Source organism: Harpia harpyja, chromosome Z (assembly GCF_026419915.1).
Source record: "Harpia harpyja isolate bHarHar1 chromosome Z, bHarHar1 primary haplotype, whole genome shotgun sequence".
NCBI classification, from domain to species: domain Eukaryota; kingdom Metazoa; phylum Chordata; class Aves; order Accipitriformes; family Accipitridae; genus Harpia; species Harpia harpyja.
Window position 1 is genome coordinate 16066807 of NC_068969.1, and position 12983 is coordinate 16079789.

At 39.9% G+C, this 12983-nt stretch overlaps 1 protein-coding gene across 2 annotated transcripts in view; it reads left to right on the forward strand.

The window, feature by feature from the left end:
• PTPRG (protein tyrosine phosphatase receptor type G) overlaps positions 1–12983 on the forward strand; it is a 414402-nt gene that overhangs the window by 261563 nt on the left and 139856 nt on the right. For both annotated transcript variants that reach the window (XM_052776380.1, XM_052776379.1), the window contains exon 5: positions 12736–12831. In XM_052776380.1, coding sequence (XP_052632340.1) covers positions 12736–12831 — 96 coding nt within the window. The remainder of the gene's footprint in view (positions 1–12735; positions 12832–12983) is intronic.

Sequence of the window (12983 nt, forward strand, 5' to 3'; positions counted from 1 at the left end):
TACACTTTTTTATTAACGTGAGTGAGCCAAGATGTTGGGTGCTTTTTCCCCTGGAGTCACAGGCTCTGCTGCTGGAGGGCAGAATGAGGCTCTGGGTCACTGGTGAATACTGTTACATGAACAGGGGAGTTCAACTCCCTCAAGATCAAGCAGATGACATTACAGCTCTTGGATTCAGGTCACATTCACCACCTTTTCTCTACAGCTATGAGAGCAAGATGCATGCTTTTATTAAGTGAATATGAGGATCATTGAGTAAACACAAGACTTTCTTATCTAGGGCTCTAATTACAAACCTCCAATATTTCTGTCATAAATTGACCTGGAAGACTTCTCTTAGTGAAGCATTAGCATTAAATGCTGACAGCCTTTGGAGCGTGTGTTTGACAGGGGATGCTGTGGAAGGAAACCAGGCACGCTGGATTAAAAAAGGAAGCTAGCTAGGGTGGAAGAGGAAAGCTAGGAAGAAACTGAAATAGGACATGAACCATCTATGAGAGACAACAGACCCTCACCCTCTGCAGTAAGCACTGCTGCTTCTGAGGTGTCGACACATGAGTTGGGAGGTGGTGCCTGGACCTAGTTTCAGAGAGAAGATACTGCGATATGAGTATGACTTCTAAAACATTCTGGGTCATGATTATTTTGTGCACCTGGTGAGAAGGACCCTGTTGTTCTTTTTCTGGAATGCCCCCAGTAACAAACACTAGCATATTAGTGACATTCACTAGTTGAGTGAGGAAATCATTATTTTCTTGAAACTGGACATTTTGGAATATCCTCTGGCTATGCACTCAGGTGGTTGCTTATGATCAAGACTGTATGGTTAGAGCACCATTTGCACCATGTCTTGTTACTATGTAGTAAGTTAACTTTAAAATTTTCTTTGAGATACCATTCTGGGTTTAATCGCCTTTCAATATTTGAATGCAGCATATGCTCACCTTTTTCTAAACCTTTATTACAATAATAGGAAAGTTTAAAATTTAATCAAGGCTTTAACTTTAATTCTGTTCCTTGAGCCCAGGTGTATTTTAAATAGGTGGTGGTATATTTGAACAATCTGTTTGGCAATACCTTGCTGACCACGACTGAGATTTATGCAAGTAGTTTTGTCTCAAATTTGTGATTCATAATATATCTTGTTATAAAAAGGTTAAATAAAAGAAATGTAACTTTTATAAAACATAGGCTGTAAACAGACTCTTAAATGAATCGGTGATTTCTAGGTTAATATTTGAATTTTTAACTTCAGTGCCACACTTCTAATATATTTCAAGTTTCTTGATCCAAAGCTTACTTTATATTCTGAAGGTGTGCAATTGTTTGCTGTAATCTCAAGAGAAGATAAGCATGACATCTGGTTCACACCTGTGGTTTTAGGGATAAGAGCATAGCTGCTTTATGTATTATTCAGGGCACTCTGTTGAAACTGCAAGGAATTTGACTCTTTGAGGCCCTTTGTCCCTAGGTTTTTATACTTGCTTAAAGTAAACATGAAATATAGGAGTCTTCTCTCAGAAGGTATTGAATAGACTATTTATTCCAACCTATGCCTGCTGCCAGAAGGGAAATTAGTTATGCAGGTTAATTATCAGATTTATGATAAAGACTTTACTTATGCAACTTCCATATTTCAAAAGTTCCATTGAGGCATTTCGTGCTGTGACAGAACAACGCCAGGAGAGGTGAATGTACTGGTAACACGTACAACGATGTGGTTTTGTATTGCAGGTGATACCCTCCCTGCCCACCGCAGCCCCAGCCCTGGCCCCAGGCAGCGTGCGGCATGCTGTCCGTGTTATATGACAGGGAGAGGCTGCATACTTTGCAACATTTCCAGTTTCCATTCATGGTTGCAGGCACAAACCAAGTGTCTGGGCTGGTGGAGACAGCAGTGGCATGAGCAAGAATTAATTTGGTCGAGCGCTTCTAGAGCCAAAAACACCCAGAGTCTGGAGAAAAGCCAGCAGCTGTCATACTAAAAACCAGAACTTACGTGGTGTCCATTACCCAGGTGAATTGTTCAAATGTGAGATGCTGAGGCAGAAGAGGTGCTTTCAGAAATACACGGGTGTAAGCCAGGGTGGAAATGTGACTCTCTGGCTTGAGACTCGTTTCTATTATTAAAATGCGGAGTAGAGGGAAGGGATGAAGCTGGCACAGAGCCTGGCTGCACAGGGACACAACTGTGCCTGCTTCCCACAAAGAGCGTATACTGAAAACTGTACTGAACCAAGCCTGTAAAATTTGGACTCAAATGCCTATCTGGTAGCACTGTTGCGTTCATCAGGAGTCCAAAGAAGTTCAACATGCTTTTCTTTCAACATAATGAGCCTTTAAAAAATTGGAAGCATTAAAGCTGAGAGGTTGTTTTATTCACGTTATATAAGGTGATGCCATGAGTGAGCAGCAGAGTCAGGTGCACCAGGGGAGTCTTGACATGGCATCTGCAGACAGGTACCAATGTGTGAGCGTGGAAGGGGGTGAGAGTTAGATTTGTGTTTCTGCTTCAGAGGTGTGGAAGAATAACTGACATTTAGCAAAGGACTATTACAGAATGTGTTTGCAAATGGGTTTGCAGATGTGACAGTGGACAAGGTTTTAACTTTAAAAGGCTACACAATTTCTAGCACTTTAACCTTTCCATCAGTTTTGCTGCTTACTTGAATATTTTGCTTCTTGCTGTGCTGAAGTCCAGTTCTTTTTGATTTGCTAGTGTTAATACAGAATCACGTCCTTAACAAGCTGGTGCCATTAAGGTGGTGTATTCAGCTACTCTGTGTGTGTCTGTACACAAAGTCGCTAAGACAAGAAGTTTACAAATTTCTTAACACTGCACTTCGGATGTGTGCAGACTTCACTTTGTACTCCGGTAAAACAGTCAGAGGATAAGGGCAAAGAAAGCTAGAAAATTAGAGACAGAATACAGAGATATTACGTGCAAGGTTTTCCAAGAGACCGGGGAATTTGGGTAGGCACCCCATGGTGGGGAAGGATTTCAGTTTAAGGTATTTCCTGAGTTTTAGAAAGGATATATATAGTGTACTCACTCATTGCATATTAAGCCCTTTTGAGAAACTTGAAGGGAAACACCCGTATTAAGCAGTTGCATTGGAAAAATCCCTCTTGTGTTCAAAGGGGATGTCTGTGGCAGAGCTAGTGCTGTCCCCACAGTGCAGGGCTGTCCCCCTTCCTCCAGTAATCTGCAAGTAGCTACTGAGACCTCTGATGCTGAGCACCCTGCTTGGTCTGTCTTTGGGATTATGATGCTGCCCTAGATAGATGCATAGTCTGCAAAATATGGGAAAGCCCATATTACTTTTACCCTCTGTTATGAAGCCCTCCAAGTAAGCTCTTCTCATGGACTGGTTCTGCTGTAATTGCCCATGTACTTCACAGTTCATAAATAAAAATAGCTCTGCAAGTGTACAGCCCGGAGGATTTCACATCCCCTCAGAGATAGGAATGGCCTTTCGCCCAGCAAAATGCTTTTGAAAACGTGCCCCATCTGCTGCACGGCTTTGAATCCAGAGATGCAACAAAACTATAAATATCTCAAAATTTGTTCTGAGGCATTCTGAAGATCATTAAACCTCCTGGAAGAACTCGCCTTCTCCCATTTAAAAAAAAAAAAAAAAACAACACAAAAACCCAAATAAACCACACAGGATGTTCTGAATTCCACAGTACAAAAAGAATAATTTGCACTAAGATGTGAGCTCTCAGAGGAATGAATACTTGTGCTAGTGCATCTTTAAAGTGAATGGTATATGAAATTGTATTAATCACACATGCTAGGAAAAGTGTGCTTTTGTAGGGTTTATTTTTAAAGTGCAGCTCCTTTCTTTTCCCTGAAGAGCGCTGAAGTGTTTTTTGCTAGGAAATCCCAGCAGTTCTCTCCATTCTGGCAGCACTTCTTGATGTTTAAGAAAGTAAAAGGATTCTTGAAACATGAGCTGAAGTATGGACAGTTTGAGTATTGTGAAGTTTAAAACTCTTTCTTCAGTAGTTTAGTTCTCCTTGTAGGAAGACCATGGGAAAGAGATGAAGACGACATCTGAAACAGTCACTTTTGGGTTGAGTTTAGAGCTATTCTGTTCATATAGTCAGTCCATCCGGCTTGTTTTTAGTTGCTGTGGCATTTGGTGCTTAGCCACTTCCTAAATTGCCTGTTTCGGTTTTTCACCCCCGCCAGCAGCTAAGTATTGCTTCTAATTTTTCTGTTTGGACAGTTTTAGAAAGCAAAGTTTGTCTCTCGCTGAAATGGGAGTCTCAGCATTGCATGTTCCCGCATGCATGCGCTTGCTATCTCATTTGGAATGTGCCACGATTAGACAAACCCACTGTGGGTGAGACTCAGAACTGCTCGGTAAATAAACCAAAAAGTCTCTGGCAGAGTCAGAGTCTGGTAGCGGAGCTAAAGACCAGTGAAAGACCCCAGCTGACCTCCAGGAGCCTGGGAAGACGCCTTTGGGTATGTGGATGCAGCACCCTGCAATAAGTGTCTGCACTGAACTCCTGCGACTTCAGCGCTATGTCAGATACGAGCTGTTTTGAAATTTGTACCAGTATTAAGAGGCAATGTCCTATCTCCATGAGGTACTTGTGTGCCTCTTCCTTATTGCAATATCAAGCAAATAAACAGCAACCCCAAAGTTTTTTTCTCCAACACCCCTCCAAATGGTATTTCATTTCACGTGTTTTTCAACTGCTTGTCATTCTTCCCATTTATTTCCAATCTTTCATATTTTTCTTCATAAAACATCCAGTTAAAGGAGGGATGGGCAATGACCATGGTTTACACATGAGGAAACGAGGCCCAGAAATAGGGAGTGATTTATGCAAGATAGCAGAAACTCTCTAGTAGTATGGGAAGATGAGCCTTTGCAATCCAAGGACTAGGAGGCTGCTGCTGCTTCTCAGGTTACCAAAAGACCTCATTCCTAAGACATACTCCTACTTCTACCCAAATCAAAATACTGAGCTCTTTGTCTCTCATTCGGTTTTATGGGCTTCTTAATCTTTTCAGGAGGGAAGGAACTTTGCATTTTCAAAGTTTTTTCTCATAGGCATGAAGGCAACAGCCACAGTGATTTTTAAATTGCAGTGAAGGGCCTCCTGGAATCACTTTATTCCAGATCCTGGGACTTTAAGTGAAATACCGTATGTCAGGAACTCTCTGATGGAGGGGTACGAATGAGCAATATTGTGTGGTGTGATCTTTTATCCTTTTTTTATTTTTACCTCCGCCTCTCCTTGGATCTCTTCCATCCCTTGGACATGTGGTTCACATCCTTTTTACGAGCTGACTGAGCACCCTATTGTACACTTACCACCCACGTTTCCAGAAAAAGAGCCTCCTAAATTTGTGAGTCTAACAAGATGCTGTGATGTATCTGGATACACAGGTATAATTAGCACAGGGTGAAGATATTTAAACATTTTTAGAAGATGAGAAAAGGAGGAAAGGTTCAAAAAAGCCTCCTGCTCATTATGCTTCAATTCTTGTTTACATCTTAGTGTTAAAGTGTTAGTATTATTATTTCCTGTGTTTGGAAGGAGATCAGATACAAAACAACACTTGTAACAAGGAAGAGGATCAGAAATGAGAGGCACTACATAGGGAGGTAATAACCACAGCTCTGTAATTCAGGGGTCTTGTGTGTTGTGAAAGAGAAGACTTACTGCTGATTTTTTGTTGGTTTTGAATGATTTATAACATTTTACTTGTGGCGGAGTGTTGCAATCTATGTTGTCATGGAAATTCTATTGAATTTATAGTTCCATTTATCCAAAACGATTTTCCAGACTTCATTTCATGGTGAATCATGTGGCTGTTACTCGGAGTACAAAGCAATTGCAAAAAAGTTTCATGTTATGGAAAGCATAAACACTGAAACCGTTATTTTCCTATTACGGAAATACAAATGAATGCAACATACAGCTTTTTAGCATCAAATATGCCTTCATTGTGTAATGACTCAGTGTATACACATGAGATGGATTTTCTTGTTTGGGATGGGAGTGGGCCTAAGGGGTATTTATTTCTGGCAGTAGAAATCAGGGAAGTTTCTGGCTTGCCAAGGTACTTCTCTCTTAACATTCAGGACTTTAACGCTCAAGATACTGAGTGATATGGCCATCATCCAACAAGGCACTGAAGCCCAGGGCAATCCTACGAGCATTGTGTTGCCTCGCTGTTTCTACTGGGCTGCTACCAGACTACTCACAGGTTTAAACGCCATTCGGAGTTAGGGGCGGAAAGTGCAACAACTACCAACTTTCAGGTTGAAAACAACTATGAAATCACTTAGTCTCGACTTATAACATAGATACACCTACTGCGTTGTTTGTAGACAACAAAGCAATAATTAATGCTTACTATTAAAAAAGATTAAAGGGAAATTTACCATGCTTCTAAGGCATGTGAATGTCTAAATTGAGTTAAATTCTGTTGTTTCACTTGTATGATCTTTGCTCTTCCTGTTGTTTCAACTCCTTTCATTTTTTTCAGCCTAGCATTGTATTCATTATCAAGCTGCAATTACATTAGGGCAAAGACCCTGTCTGACTCTTTGTTCTGCAATTTACCCAGCACACTTTTAGGCACTGTAAAATACTAAGTTATGACATTCAAAATACATCTCTGTACCTGCCTAACTATAGTTAAAAATTCACTGATGAATAATAGACTAAGCAGGAAAAACATGCCATTATCTGCTCCTGTTCAACTTTATCTTTTCAAAAGAATGCAGTATACTCTATGTTATTACATCAAGCTCTAGTAGGAGAACTGGAAAACATCACGATTTGCTCTTCCCCCCCACCTTTTCTAAGCAGATTTTGAATATGTTATAAATGGTAAGTTTCATGGGTTTTTTAAAGATCATATAATGAGAAGTCAAACATCAGATTTTATTGCCCCAGTGTACATCTCACACTCCAGTAAACACACAGACTGCAGGACAGTTATTCTGAATTTTCAGTGCTGCGGTGAAGATTACATTATGTGTGTAAAAAATTTTTATTCCAGCCAAATGGATCACATCATCCAGTTCACTAGAAATCTATGCACATATTTAAAGCAGAAGTAAGTTACATACAAGCTTTCAATTAAGAAAAATCATGTATGATTCATAATCTTAGCACAGAATTTGTTTTGTGTGAGAGGTTTTAAATCCAGTTGTAAAAGTGGCTGAGAATAATTTATTCTTATAATATAAGCAGTAAAGGTACTAATTAAGAATTAGTATATTCAGTGATTAACTCCATCGTTTAAAGCAAACATTTCAAAATTTTTGTTTCGCCACTCTGCAAAGTGAGTGGCGAAATCTACCTGTGATGCCTGTGTGTTTTGCTCTTCTGAAAATAGTCTCCAAAGCAGTACGTAATAAACCACATAGCTGTTGCCTCTGTGTCTTGCTGCCTGATTCATCAAAAAATTGGCTGGCCTATAAACACCCCACCCCTTTTTTTTTTTAAGCTTTAAATTGCATGGTAGTCTTTGGATTGCTGGAAGGAAATGAGCGGAAAGCTAATTCTGATGATCTTTTTCCCTTCTACCAGAATTCCTGATACTATTGAATATTCTGTACTCCACATCTGTGACAGTACAATGAGCCTTTGTTCATTTTTTAATCTAAAGAGAAATCTGCTGTAGGAGGTTGCACAGGGTGATAGCAGCCCAATTTAAAAGTCTCAATTATTTATTTTTAAAATACTTGGCATCTGTCTATGGAAAATTTACTTGCTTGGTTTCCAGTCTCTTAGAATTGCTTTGAACTCGCTCACATCTTCTGGGATCTATCAAATGCTCATTGTGGCTTTTCTCTCATAAGTGCTGAATGAGTTTAGCCATGATTGTATTGGATGTAAACTTTCTGTCTTTGTAGTGGGATAATAAGAGCAAAAAGATGTCATGCACAGGAATGGTGATTTCTGTCTGGATGCGGTCTTGCCAAGCAGAGGAGGAGCATCTGAGCAGAGAGCTGGAGCCTTTTATTTGTGGATGGGTGGTGGGGAGAAGTCATTCATTTGAAGCAGGCTCAGTTTTTGCAAGCCAGTGGCATTTCATAAAGAGGGTTTAGTCATTCAGAGGCAATTGTAGTTAATAAGATCAGAACTGATCTCTGGTGGGCAGTATTTCTCAGTAATACACATGCACATTTTGGACAGCCTGTCCTCCCAAGATCAGTGTGCTGTCAGCCCAGTTTTGAGTCAAAATCTTTTAAGCGCAGAGCAGGGCCTGATATTTTGCCAGGTCTGGGGAACACCAGATTTCTGTAGAGGTTGGAAGAACGTGATTGCAGAAAGGTGTTTCTGCAGAGAGTAGATTGACCCCAAGGAGGAGGGGATTGCCTGCCCCAGGGCATGGCGGAGGGGTGTTGTAGCTGGTAGGAGCATGGAGGCAAAGATGCTCCAGGCTGGGGAATTAGTCAGGTGTTGGATGTATGTGGTGTATTCATTTGTGTAAGTGTTGTCAGCTGGAAAAAGGCCTGGAGTGCTTGGAAACTGTAATGGTTGGGCACTGGATCTTCCTGGAGAGAAGAGACTAGAAAACATTACATGGTTTTATAGGGTGACTGGCAATTATCTCCTGGGTTATGGCAGAGTGAGTGTTTTCTCTCTAATCCTCTGTTTTAAGGCACTTGTAACATTCTGAAGGTTTTCCCCTTCAGTGAGATTTTTTCAGGCTTAATCTGTGCTGTACAGCAAATCTCTCTCAAGTTTGAGTGAAAACAATTCTACTCTTTTAGAGTGTGAAGAATGTCAAAGCATGAAGTTTTTCCATTAAAAGCAAACTCTTGCCCTCTCCCTGCCTTGGTAAAGCTCTGTAGCTGCAGTAGTTGTTGGTAGCATTTTAGGATGGAGAGAGTCTTCCTGCAAGAAAAGTGCCTTTGCATCGCTAGGGATGGCTTGTTTCAGCTTAGCCTTATCAAAATACTGAAAATTTCAAGTTGCTTGGACACTACATGTTTTTTATAATAGGTCTTTACAAGGTACATGCAAGCATACTGCTGTGTTGCACATCTGAGACTAAGGAAGTCTGTGTAAGCCTTTCCCAGCCTTGTTAGTTGTAATGGGGCTAGATGTGGAAGACTTATAGATCTAGTATATTGTGCCACAGAGAACAGGACTCTTATGCCCTCCGGGACCTATACCACCGGGAAGGCTATTTGGAGCACTATCAGCAGGGATGTGTGGAACAGAGCATTCTGACTGCAGACAGTTAGTGTCATGCTATAGAAACTACAAAGGGTATTTCAGGCTTTCCCATTGCTAAGGGATTCAGAGCCTTTAAAAAAGTATTTTTATTATTTTATTTTGGAAAATAGAAGCCATTGTGAAATCACATGCAAAAATGTACAAGAAAATGATGGTTTATGGTGCTGAAATCAGGCAGTGCCACAATTCAGATTGGATGTACAAGCTTAGATGATGCTCCTTTCTGCATTTCAGAAATAGCATATTATAATAAGATCCAAATTTTCTTTAGCTTAAATGCCCCTTTGTTGCATTCTGTACTACTGCTTTGTATGTACCAGCCAGAGACAGTAGAAGTCATTTATATGCAAAATGCACCATATATTGTATATACTAATTATATAATAAAGAGTAATAATGAACATTTTCTAGCATGTTTAGGTCACTTAAGTATGTGGTGAAATTAATTTTATTGTTAACTGTCTTATTCCCGATTTGTATATAAAGCATATTATGCCATCCATAGAAAATACTAAATTAAATATCTACTGATAAATGCATTCAATATTACGTATATTATGTATAAAAGAACAAAAAACGTTAGATACGTTCACATTTTATTGTAAATTGGGGAAAACAGGTGAGACTGTATTATGGAAGAGAACAATATGTGATCACATAATTAGAAAATTGTGATAATACTAATGCTCAGTGGTGTCCAGGTGTGGTTTTATAAGCAGCCTGAACCATGCAGCTTTGAGGATGTAACTTTACCATCTTCTTAACATTGTTTTTGCAGTGTATGCGTGTGTAAATTATATAATAGCAATTCCTGGGAGATTCTACTCCTAAAATGTTCCTTCTAGCTGTATGAACGCATAAGGAAGCTACTGTATGACAGATGACGATAATTTTTCATACAAGACAGTTCCCTTTGACTTGATGGATGCAGAGAGAGGAACCACGCTCTCTGGAAAAACACCAGGGAGCAGTGGTAAAATGTTTCAATGTGTACGGTAATCAAGGCAGAGTGTGGTTCTTGATTAGTCTGTGAAACTGCACTGCTGAGACGAGGGATCTGAATTAAGCACTTTTTTACCAAAGCCCTTTGCACTGCTATCCAAAAGTGTATTGTAAAAATTAATTTCCTTAAAATGCCGTGAGCAAAATTGATCCAAAATGATTTTGGCATATGCTGAACTCACTCAGTGATACTTTTCTTCATAAACTCCTATGAGGACTATATAGCGAAGTGTTTTATATAAGGTATACCTAATTTTAGACTTTATTTTAAAGGGGAGTAAAATGTAATTTGTGAGTGTTTTGTGAGCTTTTGTCTGTGCTGGCTAAATTGAAGTTTAAGCAATTCTACCTGAAACAAACTGTTTCTAATTTCTAAATCAATGAATGGCTGTACCTCGGTCTACATTTGTTGGAAGGATGAGTTGTCAGAACCTGGAGGCACCACCAACTTTGTGAGGTATCACCAGCATCTCTTCGTGTGCTGTGAATACACTGGGAATAAGAAGGCCAAAATAGGGGAAGAAAATTGCTTTCAAATTTTATGAAGCTCGAGTGAGTGCCAGACAATTTTTTCTTTTTTTTATGAGTCATTTGGAGTGTGGTCTTATTTTATCCTCCTGCTGAAAAAAGTACCGCTACCTCTGAAGAGACTGATCTTCATCTTGGCCTTTTCTCTATAAGGTGATGTTTTAGTGGATGTATAGGTACTTTACCAATATTATACATTACAGCTAATGTGTACAGTCAGAAGCCTGGGAATCAGTAAATATGAGTAGGAACATACCTGAGCAAGATAAAAGGGTATCATCTCATCTGGCAATATACAAAATTTCAGAATATGGGAAAAATACTTGCATTTGTGAAAACAGTAGGATTTGTCATGCAGCACAATCTTGGAAAAACCCAAACAGCCCCAAACAAATCACTGGTGCCAGCAGAGCATTTGCTTGCAGGCAGACTTGCAGACAGGAGCAATGGTCAGACAGCAGTGTGTCGGGAGGCATGGACAGTCTCAGCTAGACTTTACATCTCCATTTAACTATGTACTATGTGGCTATTTCTTATCACCTAGTAATGCTGTGAAAAGCCTGAATAGGTCAGATAATGGGTGATGGGCAGCAGAGAAGCAGGAGTGAATGTGCAGGTTCAGGCAAGAGGCCAGGGGCTGAGAAGCCTGATGGGTCCATTCCTGTCTCATAGCCAGGAACAGATTTTTTTGCTGGAGTCAATGTGCACGAGTGAGCGTATGCGTTGGCCAACCATCCTGCAGTAATGTTGCCCCCACGCATGTGCCAGCACTGGTTTGGATTGTGAAATCTGTCGCGGAAGATCCCTGAACAGCCCCAAGAGCAACCGCTGCAAAGTCCAGTTCTTGTGTTTGGCTGTTACCGTCAGGCACATGTTTTTACTTTGTAACATGTAGAGCGCACATACAACAAATGTTACCAATACTGAATTTATTCTGTGAAAATGTACATACCTGCATGGTGTCATGTTGAGAAGGGAGCATTGCATGTTTTGGATGTAAACCTGATCCTTTGGAGCAAATCATGGCTGATGCAGATGGACTAGCACTAGGGGCTTCTTTGGGAATGGAGGGGTTGAACAACTGCTGGAGAAGCAGCAGTGTGTTAGGATGGCTGGCAGAAGTGGGAGCTCAGCTAATGTGGTAAATGGAACAAGAGCCATCCAGGAAATTAAGAGCAGTAGCGCCCACGGGCCTGTGAGTTGCCCTTATGCATGGCATGTGTGTGTAGTGAAGTGGAATTGTTCAACAGTGGAGTGTATGAAGGAAGCTATTTCTCGGTCCTCCTGTATTTGTGTAACTCAGACATTTGCTATTTTGGGGTAATCATTGTTCTTGCCTGCTTTCGCTTTGGATTTGCCTAATTATTAATATTTATCATCCTAAAATACCATCAAAATGTCTGGTTTTGTCTCATACTTTTTGCTGAGTAGTAACGCGTTGGAAATAAAAGTCATGAAATTTAACTGAAGTCAGAGAAGTCTGACCCTAACTGATAGTCCTGAATATCAGAGGCTCATAAAAATGCATTGCTACAGAGACAGACTTTTATCTTACAAATTGCTTTAGGAGTAAAGGAATAACTCTAAATGTTGAAATTCTTTTCAAAAATTCTCTATGGTTTTTGAGATAAATATGTTTAGCACATTTAACAGAGCAGGAGCTGAGCCTGCAATGAGCAAAGAAATGAAGAGATCCTAGCAGAAAGCACAAAGTTTACCATCTAAACAGACTGACCATACTGTTTATCCTTGGGTTTGGTATTAAAATGCATTGCATTGACTCTGTTCCCTGGTTACTGTCCCAGTAGGGCAGTCATGCTATTAATCAAGATGCTAGTTAAACAATATTGTTCAGCAGAATTCCTTTATCTGAGGTTCATAGCACTGGGTTTACATATGACGTGTATGCATTACCTCATTTGAAAGCTATATGAATCAACACTAATGCGATTTTGTTGTTGTTTTTAATTTTTACAGATGCAGATTTACTTCTACAATCCTGATGACTTTGACAGTTTTGGAACAGCAGTTCTAGAAAACAGGGTAGTAGGAGCCATGGCCGTGTTTTTTCAAGTAAGTTTAAACAAGGGCTATATCCATAAACCAAAGCATTCACCAAGTACTATTTAATTCATTGAATTGTTTCAAGCTTAATGGATGCATCTGTTTTCTTGTTCCCACCTGTCTAAGTGAAAGATATTTTATATTGTCTATGTGTGATTTAA